Raw genomic sequence first — 22,735 nt, forward strand, 5'->3', positions numbered from 1 at the left:
TTATCCCTCTTTTACACATGAGATAACTGAAGTGAACAGATTAAGTCATTTGCCCAGAGTCCCACAGATAGTACCAGTCTGAGTCTGGATTTGAATTCGTATCTTCTGGACTCCAGGTCCAAAACTCTATTCATTTGCCACCTAGTTCCCTTTTACTTATAATGTTTTCTTCCCTGATAGAACCTAAGCTTGACAACAGGGCATATTTAATTTTTGTCCTCATATCTATCCCCATTGCCTAGCAGGGGGCCTGGCATATCATAGGTATTAAATATCTGCTTGATGCTTGATTGATTGATACTCAATATGATCCTGACAACAAGCCTGAGAATGAGTTATGTGACTTCTTTTAGTCCCCTTTTACAAATACTATAATACTAATAGCTTTCCATAGAGGCAGCCAGGTGACTCAGTAAGAGCACTAGGCCTGGAGTCAGGAAGACCTGAGTTCAAATCCAGCCTTAGACACTTATTAGCTGTGTGACCCTGGCAAGTCACTTAATCTCTGTTTCCCTTAATCCACTGGAGAAGAAAACAGCAAACCGCTGCATTGTCTTTGCCAAGAAAACCCATAGGGTCCTGGAGAGTCGGACATAACTGAACAACAGATATAGTGCTTACTATGCGCCAGATACCGTCCCCATTTTACAAGTTAGAGCAGCTTGTCCAAAGTCACAGGATTAGTGAATGGCAGAGCCAGGGCCCCAGCAGTGCTGCTTCTGACTTCCTGGGCTCTTTCCACTACAGCCTTTCACCACATGCTTTAATGGTGTTTGGAGCTAGCATATTTGCTGCTTAGCTTTTAAGGAAACAGTATTTTCACTCTTGACTATTAAATGACTTCTGTTTCTTCTACTCCCTTCTTTGTCTGATGAGTAGAACACAGGATCATCTATTCAGAGCTGGCAGGGACATTGTAACCACCTAATTTAAACCAGTCATTTTACAAACTGGCTTCCTGGTCTTTCTCTGCCCTGACTCCTGCTCTTAGACCACAGGACTTCACCGTACATATTGATGATCTCTTGAACCCTAGAGAGGTTTAAAAATAAAAAACAACCAAGGTAACACTAAAGAGATCAAAGAAAGAGAGAAAAAGTCTATTTTTTTTCCGTTTTACTTTATTTTTCTTGTGTGTTTTTTTTGTTTTGTTTTGTTTTTGGGTGTGTGCTTGATTTTTTTTTTTTTTTGGCCTGTGTTTCCTTTAGCAACATACCCAATATGGAAATATGTTTTGCATGACTGCACATATCTATATCAAATTGCCTGCCTTCTCAAGGATAGAGGAGGGAGAGACTTAGAGCTCAAAATTATAAAAAAAAAAAAAAGCAAAACAAATGTTAAAAATGAACAAGTGGTAATGCTGACTCCAAATCCAGTACTTTGTTATTGTTGTTCAGTCATGTCTTACGCTTCGTGACCGCATGGACCATAGCACAGCAGTGCTGTCCATGGGGATTTCTTGGCAAAGATACTGGAGTGGTTTGCCATTTGCTTTTCCAGTGATTTAAGGCAAACAAGTTGTGACTTGCCCAAGGTCACACAGCTAGTGTCCGGATTTGAATTCAGATCTTCCTGACTCTCGACCTAGTGCTGTATCCACAGAGCCACCTAGCTACTTCCTAAAATCCTGTACTATCACCACTCCGTCATTGCTTGGATACTTCCCCTTCCTTTCCCCCTTCCCCCTCTCACTGCCTTCCTACAGCATACCCAACCCATGTCTCGTTTTTCTTTATGTAGTTTGCAACCTCTTATGAGCCAATTCCACATAGTCTTGCAACATAAAGGTTTCATTGTAGTGTTCGCTGCAAGATTCCAAACAGTTTTTGTTCCTGCACTGTTCTCCATTAGCTCTTACTTTATTATGGTAAAATGAGGCTTTTTACTCTTCTATTATTTCTTGATTCTTAGGAGAATCGGCTCAGAAGCTCAGTAGAACAAGATACCTCTGTGTTGCTCTAGTATTCAGCAAATCAGTTAAAAAGGTGAAGTGACTAAAAATGAAATCAAAAGAGATTCTGCTAGCATACGGGCAGTTCATTTGTGGGCATTGGCAAGTGTGGAAGCTGAAATCTCAGATGATTAACCTCTCTGCTGTCCCTGTATCCGCGGCATTTGGTGGCAGTGTTTCATTGCATCTGTTGAAAGGCAAGCCTTCCTCCTGTAATTGAACAGCTTGCTGTATCAGCATGATGTAATAGTTTTATTTATAGAATAAAAAAGAGATACAATGAGGGAAATAATTCCCAGAAATCCAGTTAATTGTAATCTTTTCTCTCCTCTTACTACATGATTCCCTTCTTTATTTCAATCAAAAGATGCTGTTTATTAAAAGTATTCAAACAGAAAAAAATGGAATTAATCCTTAGGCAAAGGTGACTAAGAACATACTTTTAGTTTTTATTTGCTGAAAAGGGAAGCTGTGCTCCCTGGCTTAATGACTCCTTTTCATCCTAGCAAACAGGAAGATGACAGAAATGCTTATAAGATAAGACATCTTTGTCTTTTCTGTATCTTAACCCTTTCTACGCAAGCTATCTGGGTGGAGCAGATTTATAGGTCATCTTCATCCATCATTCATACTTCTAAGTGTACTAATTATATGAATAAGAGGATCAGCTTTCATTTATTCTCAAGAGCCCAAATCCTAGGGATGGAGGTAAGATTCATCATCTATTGTTAGAGCCTCCTTGAAAAGCACCTTGTTAGCATATTAATTCTGCTACGTAGCAGAAATTAGTACAGGGTTACATGTGAGCGAAGTACCATTATTCTGATTTCTAGGTAGAAATTAGACATTTTCATTTTCTTTTTTTGGCCAGTTTGCCATATTTTTCTTTAGAAATTTTAAGCAACTATAAATGACAAGAGCCTAATAAAAATAAACTTTTTAATAACACTCCATATTCCCTTTAAATATATATTAAGGTACATGCATTCATGCTTCATGATTGTAATGAGGGCACTATAATTGTATTATTTGTGTTTTCCTTAGAATCAGTTCATCTAAACATTTCTGGGTATTGATAGTAGTTTCATACCATTTTAAAATAGCTAATATGGAATTTTATTAAGTATTGCCTGAGTTGTTCCTCTTCATAGAGATCCTATTCAATATGTTTCTCTTCATAGAATATCAGAGATGCTAGGGATCTTAGGCATCACTTTCATTTTCTAGATGAAGAAAATAAGGTCTGGTAGATGCAAAATGATTTACCAAGAGTACATACTAGTAAGTGGAAAGAATAGTGTTTGAACCAACTAGTTCTTCTGACTCCCAGTGAATTTGAATATGTGTGTGTGTGTGTATACATATACATATATATACACACACACACATATACATACACATATAAGAATAAAGACTGTGTGTATATATATATATAAACAATAAAGACAATTTATAAATATATATTTACAAATTGTCTTTATTCTTTTTTTTTAACCTTTGGATTTTTTCTATGAGTATATTCCCAGAAGTAGAAATAAAAAATAAAATAGCTTTGGTACATTTTGTGAGATGATACTATCAAAACGTTTGAATCAGTTTGTTATGTCATCAGCAGTATGTATCCTTGTCTCCTTATATACTCCTTAATATTGAGCTTTTTATATTAAGCTTTTTTTCCCCTAGTTTTAACAGGTATGTAATGATAACTTGAAGCTGTTCTAATTTTAATTTCTTTAATGCCTGATGAGACTAGACATTTTCCCATGGGATGATTTGCTGTCTGCCTCTTTTTCCTCTGGAAGGCAGTATATTAAAATGGAAAGGGCTCTATCTCTTTCAGAGTCAGAGGACTTGTGTTCAAATCTCACCTCTGGGGTTTGCTATTTGTGTACCTACGGGCAAGTCACTTATTCTCCAGGCCCCTCCTCCACGCCTCAGTTTCCTTATCTCTAAAATGAGGCAATTAGATTAGATAGATGCCCTCTGAGGTCCCTTGTAGCTCCAGAAATATGATCCTATTATCTTTGAGCATAAATTTGCTTCTTTTGACCACTTAATAAATGGAATGTCAGTGTGTCTTTGTACATTTTTGTGAGTAGTAAGTACTGTTTACCATAAAGTTTCCCTAATTCTTTTCCTTTTATGTCATTATTTCATTGTAGTAGCATTTCATTTTGAAAATTTTAATTTTGTAGACTTGATCTTGACCATCTTGTCTGATAACTGTCTTCTACTTTTTTACCTGATATTGGGAAAGATCAAAGGCAAAAGGAAAAGGGGATGGCAGAGAGTGAGATGGGCATATAGTGTCATGGAAGCAACAAACATGAGCTTGGGCAGACTTTGGAGATAGTGAAGGATAGAAGGGCCTGTTGTACTATGGTCCAAGGGGTCACAGAGTTGGACACAACTGAACAAATGAACAACAGCAACTGTTTTCAATAGTCACAAAATTTTCATCCTTCCTTTACTGGGAGAGATGCTATTCTAATGTTCTTTTTTGTTTAACTCTGACTCATCTGGAGTTTATTGAAGTAGATGGCATGAGGTCTGTTCCAATAACAGTCATTAACTAAATAGTAATTCTTGTCTCACATGTATTACTCCTGGTTTATTATTTATCATTCTCCTCAGTTTGAGGATATTTCTGGAATATCTTTCTCCTCTTTTATGTGACTTTCTCTTATAGCTCAGTCCCATAAAGTTAAAATCTAGTATAAGTCCAATGTTTAAGTTGTGTGTGTGTACACACACTTTGTAAATCCATGATTTCATTAGTGTGAATTCGTTCACCACTGGGGGTGTAAGTTTTCCATGCCTTGACAGATGATTTCAGGAGTTACAGTGACCAAAAAATAAAAAACCAAACACTTGATCACAAACCTTCTTTTAATAAACTCCTCTGAATTTAACTAGGCTAGTCCTTAGAGGACAACAGATGTACAATCTTTCTCTGGGCTTACCCTCAGAAATCTTTCCATTTTAGCAAGGTCTGCCAGTGAAATCACAGATCTTTCAAGTATTAAAGCTTGTATACACACACATACACAGTCATCATTATACTTGTCCCAGCTCATCGAAGAAGCATTTAACTCTATTTAATGAAATTGTACCAGTGTAATCCTTGAAGAATTAAGTAATTGGTACAATCAGTAATGCAGATGGTAACCCCTCTGTAATTTAGATATGGTCTTGGCGAGTTGCTCTGACCAAAAAATTTGTCATACTGAAGCCAACTTGATGATATATTTTTAACTATAATCCTTTATCCCATTAAGATTTAAAAATTTCTTCTCCTTTATTTATCCCATTCAGAGTTTAAAATTTCCTCTGACTAGAGCTCTTGTTAACCTTAGTTAAGCTAATATCAAAGTATTGGCCCATGGTTGTTGGAAGTCTTTTTCTTCCTTTTATGGAGTACTCATGGTATTCACTTTAGGCATCATATGGCCTTCTGCTGGGCTCCAGGTAGTGTTGAGGTTAGCTTTACTTGGTGTGTCTTGCCAGTGTCTTGCTGTTCTGGGACAAGGATAGGATGCCATTGAAATGTCAGCATCCTCCTACCCTCCAGAGTCCACAAGGTTGCCCTCTGGTGGAGGTTGGGCATGGGGAGACCAGAACTCGACTCTTCCCCCCCAAAAGCGGTTCCATTTCTGGGGCTCGCCTGAGACTGTTCTCTCCTTTGAATTGCTGGGATTTGAATCTTGGGTTTTAGACTGGTTTGCTGTTTTATGGAAGACCCATGGAAAGTAACAAAGGATTATATTGGTTTAATGCCATTTATTCAGTAAAGCTACTGTTACCTGATGAGCATGGAGTATTTTGTTAGTTACCTTAATTAGGGTGGAGTGATTACTTCAAGGGATTTGCATAAGCGTTGTTCACACCTAATTTAATACCCCAAGAAAAGGAAAAGTCCCAGTAACCCCACTCTTACATAAATACATGTACACAAATACATCTTTTTATAAAGGTCTCTTTAATAGTAAGTACTAGTCTTTGTAATATCTTATTAAATAGGAATTGTAACAAACAACATGCTTGCTCTGTCCTTGTTTTTAAAAGGAATTAACTAATATTTTCTCCATTAAATATAGTATTGATTCATTCTAAAAATATATATTCTTTACCATGCAAACACATCTTCCATTCCACATAAAAATAGACTATATGCAGAATAAGTGCTCCATTTTATCAAACAATTTCTTGGCCTCTATTGAGATAATCATATAATTTTAAAAATTGTCTTACTGTACTGATTTTTGTCAGTATTGATGAATAAGCGCTTATAACATGCTTTCTATATGCCAGATTCTCTACTAATGACTGGGTATGCAAAAAAGATAGACAAACAAGCCCTGCCTTCAAGAAGCTTACATTCTAATAGAAAGACAATACATACATTTATATAAAAAAAAACAAGGTACATACAAAATAAATAGAAGACGACAAAGGCACTAATAAATGGGGGGGCTTGGGAAGCCCTCCTGCTGGTGGTACTCAAGCTAAGTGTTGGAGAAAACTGGGGAAATTCTTTCAACATGAATAAGTTGTCAAAAGTTTTGCTCTTTTCTTTGCTAAGATTTTATTTAAGATTTTTATATTTATAACTGGTCTATAATTTTCCTTCTGATAATGTCCTTTTGGTTTGTAAGTTTTTTTTGGTTTGTAAAAACCTATAAAATCCTGTTTTTTTTTTTTCTTTTAGAGTTTGAAACTCTGTAAGTAGGTGAGGTTTGTGGGGAGGAGTGGGAAAGGAGGAAGATGACGTTGGTCAATCTTTGTGATGTTCATGAATGGAGTTCCATACCAGGTTACTGCTTCCCTTGCTAAGAATACCTAGAACACTTTATTATGTCTTGGATTAGAACTACTGCATTTACGGCCTTTTCTCTTTCCTCAGGGCTTACCGTTGCATATTGCATTTCTTTCATCAGTTTTTTTAGGTATGACAGTTTTTCTCAAGTCATCCTCTGTGTAATTCACCTGTGATTTTTGGACTGCTAAGCAACTGGCTTCTGTGAAACAGGTTCTTAATTTTGTTGAGTCAGATCTGTTCCTTAAAGTTTCCATTGCTATTGTCGGTGCCTTTAAAGAACTTATTTTTAAAACAACAACAACAACAACACACAGTTCTTTACAAATGTAGTATCATTTTTCAGTAAGTTATCCCTTCATTCTAGAAGAATTATGTTCTTCTAGGGGCAGCTAGATGGTGCAGTGGATAGAGCACTGGCCCTGAAGTCAGGAGGACCTGAGTTCAAATGCGGCCTCAGACCAAACACTTGACACGTACTAACTGTGTGACCTTGGGCAAGTCACTTAACCCCGATTGCCTCACAAAAAAAAAAAAAAGAATTATGTTCTTCTGTAATGTCTTTTCATTTATACCTGTCTTTTGGTCTTTTAGCTACCACGAAATTGTTATGAACCTGTTATCCTTTGGAATTGCCATACTTATTAATTAATTGGTTTCCTTATTTAGGATACACTTCCACAAAATCTGATATATCAGGTACCTAAAACTCTCTGTCTAGCCGAGGCCTGCATACCTATGACCTGTGGCCTGCCAAAGGATTTCAGGCAGCCTGCAAAAAAATGTAGAGGAAAATATCCTGTGCTCATTTGAGTTTGGCATCTGTCATATACATCTTGTATTGTTAATTGGGTTAGGGTTAGTTAAATTTGAGTATGCATATCTTACCTCTTCCTAAATTCTAAGATCCTGGATGGACCATCAGGGACTATATCCTACATTTCTTCATAACTCCCTAATAACTATCAAGGTACTTTGCATATTTTGTTGTTGTTTAGTCTAACTCTTTGTGACTCTATTTGGGGTTTTCTTAGCAAAGATATTGGAGTAGTTTGCCATTTCTTTCTCCAGCTCAACTTACAGATGAGGAAACTGAGGCAAACAGGGTGTTTTTTTTTTTTTTTGGCTAGGCAATGGGGTTAAGTGACTTGCCCAGGGTCACACAGCTAGTAAGTGTTATGTGTCTGAGGCCAGATTTGAACTTGGGTCCTCCCGAATCTGGGGCCGGTGCTCTATCCACTGCGCCACCTAGCTGCCCCTAGAGATACCAAACAGGGTTAAGTGACTTGCCTAAGGTCATGTAGCTAGTAAGTGTCCAAGGCCAGATTTGAACTCAGGTCTTCCTTACTCCAGGCCCTGGTGCCCTATCCATTGCACCACCTAGCTGCTGTACCTTGCATGTAGTTAACTGCTTAATAAATACTGGTTGATTAACCTTAACATTCTTCCTGTATCACTGTTGTAAACTTGCACTGCAAATACAGAAGAAAGAGTGGGCTGAATTTATACTGATACCAGAGTTTATACTTCTGAACCTGTTTCTTTCTATGATAAAAAAAAAAGTATCAAAATATCTTTTAAAATTATTTCCTTTTTCCTACTTAAAGTAGAATGCCAAAGAAATTAAGTTAATTGAAATATTATTGTATGTTGAACAGTGGAGCATTAAGTGCTTAGAGAATTTTCTCTAGCATTGAAATAATTTTACATAGTGGCATCTCAGATATCTAAATATCTCAATATGAATTCCTCAGAGAATGGAGATAGCTGCCACAAACTGGCATCTGGCAATCCTTTCAACTGGAATTCCAGCTGCAAATAGCAAAATCATTATAAAAGGTGTGATGGCGAGAAGGTATTACGAATTAAGCCTCTGGAACTGGTCTGACAAGCTGAACACAGAGACCAAAGAAATACTTGAAGCAAAGCAAAGCAGATTATGTACCAACAGCCCTGTCTTTCAGAATCCTGATTAAGGACGTGCCTTAGGATGTATGCATCCTGGTCTATGGTTCTAATTAAGAAGCATGGGCACCATGATGAAATATCATAGTCAAAGAGATCTAGGGTTATATATGTAGCAGGGCCTTGTGGTATAGTAGAAATAACACTGCCTCCAGAATCAGAGAACCTGAGTTCAAATTCTACCTGATGTTTACTGCTTGTGTGATCTTGGACATGTCCTTCCATTTCCTTCAACCTCAGTTTCCTCATCTTGTAAAATAAGGTGTTTGGACGACATGGCCTTTGAGGTTCCTTCTATCCTTAAGTCTATGACACGTTATCAGTGGTATCCCCTCAACCTATCTGATGAAATTAAGGGGTAGGTAAAAGGAAACATTGAGATGTTAAGGTTTTACTAAGATAAATTGCTTGTCAGATTGGCTAATGTGACAGAAAAAGAAAATGATAAATGTTGGAGAGGATGTGGGAAAATTAGAACACTGATACACTATTGGTGGAGTTGTGAACTGATCTAACTATTCTGGAGAGCAATTTGGAACTATACCCAAAGGGCTATAAAAACTGTGCATACCCTTTGACCCAGCAATCCCACTAGCAGGTCTGTATCCCAAAAAAGTTAAAAAAAAGGGACTTATTTGTACAAAAATATTTATAGCAGCACTTTTTGTGGTGGCAAAGAATTGGAAATTGAGGGGATGCCCATCAATTGAGAAATGGCTGAACAAATTGTGGTATATGAATGTAGTGGAGTACTGTTGTGCTATAAGAAATCATGAGCAGGCAGACTGGTGAACTGATGCAAAGTGAAGTGAGCAGAACCAGGAGTAACGGTATCAGCAACATTGTATGATGATCAAATGTGAATGACTTAGCCCTTCTCAGGAATGCAGTGAACCAAGACGATTCCAAAGGACTTAGGATGAAAAGTGCTGTCCGCCTCTAGAGAAAGAACTGATGGTGTCTGAATGCAGATCAAAGCTTTCTATTTTTCGCTTCCTTTTTTTTTTTTTTCATGGTTTCTTCTTTTGGTCTGTGTGTTTTTTGGTTTTGTTTTTTTCCTAAAGCATGACTAATATGGAAATGTTTTGTATGATTTCACATGTATAACCTATATCTGATTGCTTACCATCTCAGGGAGGGGCTAGAGGAGGAAGGGAGAGAAGTTAGAACTCAAAATTTCAAAAAAAAATGTTAAAATTTGTTTTATGTGCAATTGGGAAAAATAAAATATTATTTTTAAAAAAAAGATTTTCAAAGTGGGAGGAATACCTAGAAGGAATAGCTAACATATTAGATGACAGTTACTTAGACATTCTTGATGAGCCAGAACTTTGGGCTGAAATATAATTAAATAAAATTCATAGGGATCAAAGAACTTCACAAATGTAAGATAGAAAAGGCATATTGAGTAATGGCTAGTTTGAAAGAGATCTAGGGGTTTGGAGTGAATTCCAAAGACAGAAGTGGACTGCTTTAGAGTAGTGGATTATCTTGCTAGGACTGGTCAAGTAAAGATTAGATAACCACTTGGGAATGTTGTAGATAGTATCCTTGGTCAGGTATGGGCTAGACCAGGGGTGGGGAACCTGTCGCCTTGAGGCCACATGTGGCCTTCTAGGTCCTCTGGTGTGGCCTTTTGACTGAGTCCAAGTTTTACAGAACAAATCCTTTTCTTAAGAGGATTAAGTTTGGATTCAGTCAAAGGTCAGCACTTGAGGACCTAGAGGGCCACATGTTGCCTCGAGGCTGCAGGTTCCCCATCACTGGGCTAGACGAAAGAGTTCCAGAGGACTCTTCCAACTCTGGCATTCAGTGATTCTGTACAGGTCACTTATGTTCAACATTCTTTAATTACAAAGGCAGGAAATTGAGCTAATATAGGAAGTGTGTTCATTTTCTCCTTTCTGCTGCTGGTGAAATTGTACACACAGTCATTCATGGTAAGTTCATATGACTTTGAAGGCTTAACCATTATTCCAACTGTGATCAAGAAACTTTCCCAACAGGCCAAAAACAAGTTGTTAGAAACTTGTCATTTATTGTCAGTATTTACTTTAAATAAAAAGTAGGTTTATTCATTTTTATTGGCAGATGCTTTATACTGCAATTATTTACTCATACTGTGAATTTTACAGAAAAGAATGACTTCTCTAGGGTCAAATATTATGTTAGTTGTGAAGTAGGGACTGAAAGTACACTTGACTCAAATTATGATACTCAGTCTTTGCTCAAGGAAAAATTTCTATATGAAATTACAGGTCTCTTGCCCCTCCTTACCGTCCTTAAAAAAGAGAAGTAAATATATCCAAAACAACACAAAGCTAACTAAGCTAGGTTGTATTATCTGTCACTATATAAAATATTAGAGCCTAAAATTCACAGCTACCAATTTTGTGGTTATTTGGTGAATGGAAAAATGGGTCCTTAGCTGGTTCAGAAACTAATAATTAAATAGAATCTTAGAAGTCATCTTGTCCAACCCTTTGTCCAAGGTATTAATGTTCTCCATGGCATCCCTGACAGAGTGGTCATTTGGGTTTGCATGAACACTTTCGTTGACTTTGAGGTCAAATCTGCCTTTTTGTAACTTCTGTTTCCTGCTCCTAGATTTCCCCTCTGGAATTGTACAAAACGAGTCTAGAGTTAACAGTTTTTCTTTATCTCAGACACATACGTCAATAAGGCAGATGCTTATCACAGGTGATGATGTTATTGTTATGTTATGCTCTGGTATGTGGGCAAATGCTTTTCCTGGTTTCCAATCTGCCTCTTCTCTTCCTCCCCCTTTGATTCAATAAGTATATATTAAGCAGCCTGCATGTGCTGTAAGTATGTTTTGAAAGAGAGAAGAGGATAAGAGGAGAGAAAGGGGGCATATTCAAGAAATGTTGCAAAGGTGAAATCAGAAGGCCTTGGCAACAACTTAGTTATGGGGGTGGGGGGAAAGATAGGAAGGAGCACAGGATGACTCCTAGGTTGTGAGTTTGAGGGATTGGGAGGATAAGGTTACCCTCTATAGTAATAGGGAAGGTAGGAGGGGTATAGGGTTTAGGGGAAAAGATAATGATTTCTATTTAGGATACGTTGAATTTAATCCTAGACTTCTAGTTTGAAATATCTTAGAGGCAGTTGGAGATGCAAGATTGGAGCTCAGCAGAGATTGGAGAAGAACAGGTAGCCTTGAAAATCATCAGCATAGAGATGCTAATTAAGCCAGGGTAGCTGATGAGATGACCAAATGAAGTAGTATAGAATATGATGAGAAGAGGACCCAGGACAGAATCCTGAGGAACACATATAGTTAGAAGGAATGATCTGGGAGAGGATCCAGCAAAGGAGACAGCAGATTTGATCAGATAGATGGGAGAAGAACCAGCAGAGAAGTAGAGGTGTCTCCAAAACCTAAAGAGGAGAGAGTATCAAAGAAGAGAGCGTGATCAGCCATGTCAAAGGCTGCAGAGAGGTCAAGGAGAATGTGGCCGGAGAAGAGGCCATTGGATTTGGCAACTAAGAGATCACTGATAACTTTGGCAAGAGCAGTTTCAGTGGAATGATTAGGTCAGAAGCTGGATTGTAAGGGGTTAAGAAGAGAGTGGGTGAAGAGAAAGTGGAGGCACCTATTGAGGATGGCCAAAGAGATATAGGACAATAGTTAGCAGGATGGAAAGATCAAGTGAGGGTTTTTTCAGGATAGGGGAGGGACATGGGCAGGTTTGTAGGCAGTAGGAAATTGATCGGTAAGGAGAGATTGAAAATAAGTGACAGAGGAGAACAGTTTGGAACTGTGGCCAAAGGGCTATAAAATTGTGCATATGCTTTGGCTCAGCAGTAATACTGACTAGCTCTGTGTCCCAAAGAGATAAAAGAAAAAGGAAAAAGACTCATATGTACAAAAATATTTATTTGTTGTTCAGTTGTTTTTCAGTCGTGTCCGACTTGTGATCCCATTTGGGGTTTTCTTGGAAAAGATATTGGAGTGGTTTGCCATTTCCTTCTCCAGCTCATTTTACAGAGGAGGAAATTGAGGCAAATAGAGTGAAGTGACTTGCCCAGGGTCACTCAGCTAGTAAGTGTCTAAGACCAGATTTGAACTCAAGAAGAGTTGTCCTTAGTCTGCCCTACAAAAATATTTGTAGCAGCTCTTTTTGTAATGGCATAAAATTGGAAACGAAGGGGATATCCATTATTTGGGGAGTGGTTAAACATGATTATAGTGGAATATTATTGTGCTGTAAGAATGATAGAGAGGATGGTTTCAGAAAAACCTGGAAAGGCTTGTATGAACTGATGCAAAGTGAAGTGAACAGATGCAGGAGAACTTTGTACTTAATGATAGCAATATTGTACAATATTCAACTGTGAATGACTTAACTGCTCTGAGCACTACAGTGATCCATGACAGTTCCAAAGAACTTATGTTGAAAAATACAATCCACCTCCAGAGAGAGAACTGATGGACTTTGGGTACAGATTGAAGCACATTTTTTTCACGTTATTTTTCTTTTTTTCTACCAACATGGCTAATGTGGAATAATTTTTTCATGATTTCATATATATAAGGAGTATTGCATTTCTTACCCCCTCAATGGATAGAGAAGAAGGTGGAGATAGGGTGATAATTTGAAACTGAAAATAAAATGTAAAAAATTTTTTAAAGAAAGTAACAATGAAGATGAAAGAGGGGGCATTCTGTTGGAGGAAGCAGGATAGAATGGGATCGCTTAAACAGGTGGAGGGGTTATCCTTGGTAGGGAGTAAGGCCACTTCATTATGTAAGACAGGAGCAAAGACAGAGTAGTGGCAGAAGGCACCTGAATGATAGGAGAGGAGGAGGAGGGGAGAAGAGGGAGCTGTCATTGAATGGCCTCTATTTTTTTTTCTATAAAATATGAGGTAAAGTTCTCGGCTAAGAGACTGGGAGCAGGGGACCGTGGGAGGTTTGAGGAGGGATAAAAAGGTCTGGAAGAGCTGCTTTGGAGAGGGGACTAGTAAATTGATAAGGGAAGTACAGTAGGATTGCCTCACAGCAGTAAGGGCCTAGTTGAGGTTGTTTAACATAAATTTGTAGCAGACCTAATCAAAATGGTGGCGTGATTTTCTCCATGTTTGTTGAGCAAAACATGGGTAGGAGCAAAGGTGGCAAATGGTGGGAGTGATCCAAGGCTGACACTTGTCAGGGTGTGATTGGTGATATGATAGGGGCCTGGGTAGGGATTCAGGAGAGGAGGACAGTGTACAATTGAATTGGTTCACCAAGGAGTCAAGATGGGGAAAACAGGGATAGAGTTTCTGTCTGCTGTTTGTGCCCAGCCTTGACATTCTGTCATGTTATTATGATTTCGCTCGGAATTAATCTGTTTTAAGTCCAGTAAGGTCTTATTCCAGTACATCTTTGTGGCTTGCAGGGGACCCAGGGTTTTTTAAGGCTATGTCCCCAAAGCACATTTGAAGAAAGGCTTTGATCATGAATCTGGGCTGTGTGCCTATTGTCCAAGGTCCAGGTTAGCCAAGATTAGGAGAGGCGTCACCAAAAAGGTGATCACAAAATGATGAATTCCTCTGGTTATAGAAATTTATGAGGAATAGGTACTAAAGTGTATTGTTGTTCAGTTGTTGAGTCACGTCCTATCCTTTGTGACCCTGTGGACCATCCAGTGGGGTTTTTCTTGGCAAAGATAATGGAGTGATTTGCCATTTCCTTCTCCAACTCATTTTATGAATAAAGAAACTGAAGCAAACAAGGTTAATGACTTAACTGATAAGTGTGTGAGGCTGCATTTGAACTTAGATCTTCCTGACTCTAGGTACAGCACTCTATCCACTGAGCCACCTAGCTGCCTCCACTAAAGTGCATAGGAATTTCAGTTCCTTTTGGTGGAAAATGTACCATTAATATTGACAAAATCATAGATAATTAGAATTTTTAAATTATTGTTTTAACCCTACTGGCTCATCACTTCTGTTTTTTAATAACTTATGGCTTGTTTTAAATATTGTTCTCTCGGTCAGCCAACCAGTAAGTAAATATTTATTTGGCACCTACTATGTGCCAGGCATTCTGCTGAGCCCTGAGGATCCAAAGAAAGGTAAAAGATGGTCCCTGCTCTCCAGGCATTCAGAGTCTAACAGGGGAGAGACAACATGCAAAAACTATTTAGAAACATGATGCATCCAAGATAAATTGGAGATAATTTGCCGAGGGAGAGCATTAGCATTAAGGGGGTTCAGGTAAGATTTCCTGTAAAAGGTGGGATTTTAGTGGGGTCTTAAAGGAAGCCAGCAAGTGGAGATGAGGAGGAGAACAATCCAAGCCTAGGGGAACAGCCTGAGAAAAAATCCAGCCAGGGAATGTGAAATGCCTTGGGTGAGAACCAGCAAGGTCACTGGACCTCAGAGTTCACATTAAAGAAGTATGGTATGAAAAGGAATTTTTTAATATGGAAGGAAAACAAATGTCCATTTTTTCTTTCCATAATCAGTACTTTGATGGATCTGCAGCCTTGAAGGCAGGTGGAGGCAACACGGTGGAAAGGTTAGATTTGGAGTCAAAGATCCTAAGGCCGAACCTTGGCTTTGCCATTTACTTCCCGTGTGTTGACAACTTGCTTTATCTCTTTGGGCCTCAGCTTCCTCATATATAAAATGAGAGAACTGGATTAGAACAAGCAGCTGTCAACCTTTTTTTTATCATGAAACCCCTTTGGCAATCCGGTGAAGCCTATGGACCCTTTCTCAGAGTGGTGATTGTGAAGGAAACCAATTACATTGAAATACAACTATGAAAATATTTTTAAAAACAAGTCAGTGGATCCCAGATTTTAAAGACCTCCACGCTAGATGGTTCTGAGGTGCCTTTTCAGCTCTCTGTCTGTGTGTTCATCAGTGCATGCCCTTCCTTCACAAGTAGTCACAGCTCAGCTTTACTTTCTTGCTTAATGTTTGTCCTTGTCTTTCCATAGGCCCTCCAAGGTTATTTAGTGCTTTGGAAGGCATCTTTGTTTCTTTTTCACATTTCATGAATGCCACTGTTGGATTTGGGCCGTGGATTTTTCCTTCGCTCACACTAGTAATAACTAGCATTTACATAGTACTTTGGGGTTTGCAAAGTTCTGTACATGTTAATTCATTTTTTCCCTTCACTGCAACCCAGGCAGTAGGTTCTATTTTATCCTTCTTTTACAAATGAGGAAACTGAAGCAGATAGAGATTAAATGACCCTTGCTCAGGGTCACACAGTGAGTGTCTGAGGCCATATTTGGACTCAGGTCTTCCTGACTCTTGGTTGTATCACTTAGCTGCCTACGTTACTAATCCACCTCCTTTCCACAACATTTTATGAGCAAATCCTCATCTAAACTGTGCTTCGATCCACTCACACATAACTATGTGTCTTTTTTTCCATTGTCCTTTGGGTCACTTAAAATTTTAATTCCTCTGACATTGAGATATTTCATGGTTTATAATCATATAACATATCCTGAAGAATATTAACTTTAAAAAGATAGGCTTTTGTAGCAGGGAACAATTTTTGGGACCATTGAAAGAGCTACCCAGTTTCCCAGATGCAGTGCAGCCCAGCTTGATTTCTCTTTGTAATTTCTGCCCAGGATATGCAATTATCCCTTCTACATCAAGGGGGTTTGGGACATGGTGCCCCAACAATCTGGAAAATTCACATTAAATTTTTTGGCCCCCCCTTTGTATCAGAGAAGAAGTCTGAATTATGGTATTAAAAGATAAAATACGTTGATACTATATAATGCTTCACATATATTTTATAGATTTCTCAGTTTCTAAACTTTTTCTGTGTCCTCTGCAGGTTCCTCAGAACTCCCCCAAAATTCCCATTTAATTTCTTATGCCAACCCTGTGATATGTCGAGACCACGATGGGGAAAGTCACGATGTTTGCTCACAGACTAGATCAGTGGGGCTTCCCATCTGCCAATCCGGCTAACAATGTGTCATAATCTGAGCAGTAACAGGCTCATCTGCTTCCTTTTTCAGGTGTATATTGGTACCTCAGTCCATTTTTAGTGGTTGTAGCATTCACTGATGAGACCTTATAGTAATCCAGAGCTTGATGTAATTAGCAAAATATCATCCACAATCAGAGCTTCTGGAGAGCCTCATGGCCTTTGGGGAAGCCATCTTCGATTTGGCCTTTGTGCCGGGCAGCGTCCGTGACAATGGCAAACTCCTCTGTAATTGGTCATCATGAGTACCCTAAAACGCTCAGGAAATGGGAAAATCTTTGGGTACTCTAGCAGTAAGAATATGCTTCATGGAGAAGTCAGACTGGAATTATGTTCTGAAATGTATGCAGAATTTAGATGGTAGAGAAGACATTTCAAGAAATTTTACTTTGTCAGTAGTTGATGGCAGCAGCTTTGACAGCTTTGCGTTATGATGATATCTATTTCAGATACGATTTGAGATAGTAGAAGTTAATTCAATTTTGTGGGTTTTGTTTCTGTTTGTTTGTTTTTTCCTTAGTGTCAGATCAACAGTGCCTTGACTTCTTTCCATATGGCTCTGGAACTTGCGGTAGATCAGCGAGAAATTCAACATGTCTGTCTCTATGAAATTGGTAAATATAAAGTTCATGCTTCTTGCTGTCCTAGGATATCTCTGTTGGTGTCTGCATCCTCCTTAATGTATTTCAAGCTGTGTATGTTTCCTATCTTATCTAATAACAAGGGGTATCACAGAGCTAGCAGAAGATGTAATAATAAGGGGCTTTTCTAGCCTGGCTTCATATCACTACTCTAAGATACTGTTGTTTTAATTGTAAAGGTCATGAGAAAATGAGTATTAAAGTAAAAAATCTAATTGTTCAAGGTTCACTTACAACATCTACTTATTTGCTTTAAATGAGTTTATAAAACAAACATTTGAAATAAGTTGTTCATTTGCGTTGCATCCTCCTTCCTTGCCCTTTTTCAATCCTCCAGCACTTTGTAGTTGGTGTGGCTTTTTTTTTTAAAGAAAATATTTGTTTTGCATGACTTCCCATGTATAATGGGTATCGTATAGCTTGCCTTCTCAGTGGGTGGGGGATAGGCTTAAGTGAGAGAGAAAATTTGGAAACTAAAAAACTTTAAAACTTTAAACTTTAAAAAAACTTAAAAAATGAATACTAAAAATAAATAAGACCAAAAAAAATTCAAATTGATTATAATACTAGACAGAAAATTAAAACACTTATCCACTCCATTATATAATTCCTTACCCAAGCACAATTACTTATCAACAGAAAAATAATAAATAAACAAAGCAAACAAATCTTTTCAGCACTTTAACCAAGAATCTTTTCAACTAAAGGTCAATATTTCTCAATAAGATACTCCTAATTGAGGGGGGGGAAGCTTTGATATGGCCTTTTGGTCACTTTTCCTAGAATCCTTTATTGGTGTGCTTTTGGCATAACATTCATTATGTAGCTGCTTTCTCATTCCAAAGTGCAAGTACAAATGATTTCTTGCCTGTGATTAAAAACCAAATTGAGAGTAACCCAGATACTCAAAATTATTCAGTAATTGATATTAAATTTTGAAATGTCCTTGTAATAAAAACCGAAAATGATTAAATATAACAATAAAAAATGTTAAAGTCATCTGCAGTTTTCTGAAATTTAATGTGATATAATCTGCATTTTGCTGAAATTTAAAGGGTATAAAGCAGCACTGAAATGTGAACTAATGAAATTGATTGAAATGACACGTTTCTTTTTTACCCCTACTCAAGATTTTTTTGGATCTAGATCATGCCTTTGTAGTAGCATGAATTAAAACCTCACTGTGCTCTCAGAATTTGGGGGTAATTAGTTGATTCAAGACTTGCTTACAAAATACATAGGCTTCGTATCTAAGCCAATGCGAGAACCTGATGTTGAATTCTACAAGAGCTGAATGCACAAGTCTTTTTATTTGAAGATACCTCTAACCATTCCTATAGCTAACCATTAGGAATAAAATTCCTTTTGTAGGTCTTATTATTAGCATAACAGATATTAATCCTTATCAGGACACTCTAATGGAATTGAGTTCCTTTAGTAGCTCCACAGCTATCTTATTAAAAAAATGTTAAGCAAGTCACTTTAGCCTTTTGCACGTATTTTCTTCATCTATTAAGAAGGTTCTGCCTGGTTGTTCTATTTCATATGATAATTGAAAATTCATACCATGAATCAGAAAAATGCTTTAAGCATCTTTGGAATTGACACTTTGGATAATACTCTTCAAGGTGGTGGCAATATTTGAAAGCCTGCTTTAATTCATTGCATAAAATGTTGTTAATGTAAGCACCAGAACATATATATTGATATGCACATTTGTTTTTATAGTCTTCTATTTATATTAATAGGGAACACTTTGTATTCAGTGAATTGTTCGTATCCTACATTTCTATGAATATATACCTATATATTTGTGCTTTCACTGTTTGACTGATCCAAGTCTGAGAGTGAGACAAGGGAAACTACTATGTTTTCCTAGAAATCTTTAAATCATTCCCTACTATGCTTGATGTGATCCTGAAATCAAGAAGTGCTTTGCCTTATTTATAACTTTCACATTAAATGTTTTTTTGGGGGATAAGGAAGTTATTACTTCAAGTTTTAAGATTGCACACTTCTGATGGCAGAAGATGGAAACAGCAGATCAGTTGTTCAGAGTTCTGTAGTTAAAAAAAGATGGTTCTGTAAAACTCGTTACTTTTCAGTGATAATTAAAAGTATTTCTTTTGTAGGTTGGTGCAGTATGATAGAACTGAACTTTAAAGATGCTTTCAATTCCTTTGAAAGACTCAAAAATGAGTCAAGGTGGTCTCAGTGCTATTATGCGTATTTAACTGCAGGTGAGTAAGGGTCTTTTGTCTGGCATGAGTGAGTTCAGTATTGTGTGGCTTTACAGATAAGCACAAGTAGAGAAATGTTGCCTCCTAGTGGGGGAAAAGCTACAGCTGGCAACTAATCTACCATCTGATACATAATGTTATAATTCTGTAATTTTAAATTAGAAGCGAGCCTAAGAGATTATCTAGTTTTCTGCAAGCTTTCATGCAGATCATTCCAGGCAGATGTCATGAATGTGGTTTAATAAAAAGAATATGTTTAAAAATTAAACTACTGTACATGCTGTAAACCTACAAGTAATAGTCTATTCTGCAAGCTTATCACTTGAGATTAAAATTATGGAGGTTCATTATTATCCCACATAATATAAGGTTACTTTTAACATTGCTTTCAAATATTTCCTTCTATGGTATATTTGACTTTCACAGGATGCCACTTCTCCTTTCCACCCTTAAAAGTGAAATGCAGTTAATTGTGAGATGTAGTTTTGTGTATTATGGATATCTTAATATATAGACAATCTCTCATCAGCCTTGTTGTTGGGAGGGCATTATTCCTTTCTGCAGTTCAAGTGCATTTATGTGTTTGTTTGTTTATTGTTATCCCAAAAGAACAGTCACTTTTATGTACTATTGACTCATGTTTACAAACTATTAACTTGTATAGTTATAATATGGTACATGCTTTAGGCAATATGCAGAATTTGCAGGGGCTCAGAGAAGAAAATTAATCAGCAAGTAATTTAGTGCCTTCCATGTGTCGGCATATTTAAAGGTTGGAAAGTGAGTCTTATTAGTAGAAGTTAAATGAACTGGGTTTGTTTATCCAAGAGAAGGAAATGCTGTAGGGTAATTTGGTAATTTTAAAATTATCCATAGACCAATACAATGTATTTACCATCTTCACTGAGCATAGACCCAGGAAATAAACTCAAATGTAGTGTAAACAGTTTGTGTTTGACAATAGGATATTGCTTCAGCAAGCATTTATTTTGTGCCTCCTATCCAGGTCTATTATCCTGCCTTCCTGAGTCTGTGTTAATACCAGTGGCATCGGAGACATACAGAGGCCCAGGCCCACAGGCTTATGACAAGGCGCTGTGTTAGGTTCTATGAAAAGGAAAGTGTGGAGAACCAGTCCCAGAGCCAGGAAGACCTGGCATCAAATCTTGCCTTTGACATACTAGCTATGTGACCATAGGCAAGTCACATTAACCTCTCAGTGTGCTAGGCAGCTCTCTGAGACTAAAAGTTATGGAGAAAATGCCAGCCTGGATTGGCTGTAGGAGCTGTCTCTTCAGGGAGTTCCCTGTGCCAGTGTGATCACAGGTCCATGTCCTATTCCTATGTAAGATGAAAAAGGTGTACAAGGTGGTCTCTGCCCTCAAAATTTTATAATCTCATGGGGCAAGTAAGGCAAATACACAAATAATAATGAAAAAGCCAAAATATGATAGGATACAATCAGGGAAGATAATTTAGCAGCATTTGAGCTCAGAATGTTGCAGCCCTTTTCTTAAACATTTGTCTTCTCTCTAAAAATATTTGCTTTTGTTTTTTCTTCTATGATGTATGCAGGATGTGATAAATGTTGGCTTCCCTCAGTTACCTCTTCTGATATTCTAAAAAATGTTGTTGTGATTTACAGTTTGCCAGGGAGCCACTGGTGATATGGATGGGGCACAGGTCGTATTCAAAGAAGTACAGAGGCTTTTCAAAAGGAAAAACAACCAAATTGAGCAATTCTCAGTCAAAAAGGTACCTTAAAACTGATATTATATCTGGCATTTGATGGTTATCATCATGTATAACCAATATTACTTTTGGGGAGGCAGTACATAATTATATTGAAAGCTAGTAACATTAGCTGGGCGTGGAGGCCCATGCCTGTAATCCTGCCTACAGGAGAGGCTGAGGATAGTGTATCCCTTGGACTGGAGAATTTTGAGCTTTCATGGGCTAAGCTTATCAGATATGTACACTAAATCCCACATCAATATCGGGAGCCCCAAGGAACAGCGTACCGTCAAGTTGTCTACAGATAATCTATCTAAAGATTGGAGGAAGGGTTGGCAAATGCTGGGAAAGAGGTAACAGGTACATGGTTTTCAAAATTGGAGAGCCCAAAGAACATTCAGATTTTGACTTTAGAGAAATAAGAGTAGGCCAGAATGGCTGACCAAAGAAGGCTGCATTCTAAGGAGCTACCTCCCAAATTAGATATTAATTTAGTTGAATTATCTTGGGTTATGTGATACTTAAAATTTATTTTGTACTTTTTTCTTGTTTTAAATTTATTAGATTTGAAAGAAAGGTAATTTAATGAAATAGTTTAGCATGGATTAGAATTTATATGAGGATATAGCTGCAAATAATGGAATTGAATAAAATTTTAAAATTCAATAAAATCATAAGATCAAAAAAAAATCCAACTTCAAAGATCCCATTAAAAAATCTCATTATCTAGTAGGGTTCTGAATATTTTATGAGTTAATGTTACTTCCTTTTTCATTTACATTCCTAAAATTTCCATATCTTGATAGGGTGTCAGGTATAAATGAGGCAGATTTGCATGCATTTAGGATGTCAAAGCAAAATCCTTTAAAATATTGTAAAGATGCAAATTCATTAGATTTAAAATTATTAGCGTGACTATTACTCGTGCTGAGCATGAATTAAGTACAAGATATCCTGTACAAAGTTACCTTAATGAACATTGATTTATAATAATGTCCTTACTACAGTCAGTCCTCAACATCGCATGTTTAATTTTCACAGCTTCAAGCATTCACGTGATTTTCTTAGTAACCTTATTTTCACTTTCATGTTGGCTACTATGCACATTCCTGACTATGTGCAATGGAGAAAAATGAGAGGCTCAGGTTGGTGGAACAGCTGTTATCATACTAGGTGTTTCACTGGTCCTCGTTTACCCCACTGTTGTAAAGAGCGTCCTCTGCATTCATTGCATATTTTCATTGTTTACCTTTAAAACTCAAGTTTTATGTTGCAATTATGCCTCTAAAGAGTAGTGCAAGTCCTTTGGGCTCTAAGCCCAGGTGTGCAAAGTCAGTGATGAAGCTTAGTGAGAAAATAAAGAGGTTAGGTAAACTTCATGCCAGAATGTGCACAGCTGCTGTCAGCCAT

General features: G+C 37.5%; 1 protein-coding gene across 4 annotated transcripts in view; it reads left to right on the plus strand.

Moving 5' to 3' along the window:
- Positions 1-22,735, plus strand: part of LOC114053724 (tetratricopeptide repeat protein 39C) — a 112,413-nt gene that overhangs the window by 73,496 nt on the left and 16,182 nt on the right. For all 4 annotated transcript variants that reach the window (XM_027876855.1, XM_027876856.1, XM_027876857.1 and 1 more), the window contains 3 exons: positions 17,231-17,324; positions 19,484-19,591; positions 21,237-21,346. In XM_027876855.1, the coding sequence (XP_027732656.1) occupies positions 17,231-17,324; positions 19,484-19,591; positions 21,237-21,346 (312 nt within the window). The remainder of the gene's footprint in view (positions 1-17,230; positions 17,325-19,483; positions 19,592-21,236; positions 21,347-22,735) is intronic.

Source organism: Vombatus ursinus, unplaced genomic scaffold (genome assembly GCF_900497805.2).
Source record: "Vombatus ursinus unplaced genomic scaffold, bare-nosed wombat genome assembly UNPS02014812.1, whole genome shotgun sequence".
NCBI lineage: Eukaryota > Metazoa > Chordata > Mammalia > Diprotodontia > Vombatidae > Vombatus > Vombatus ursinus.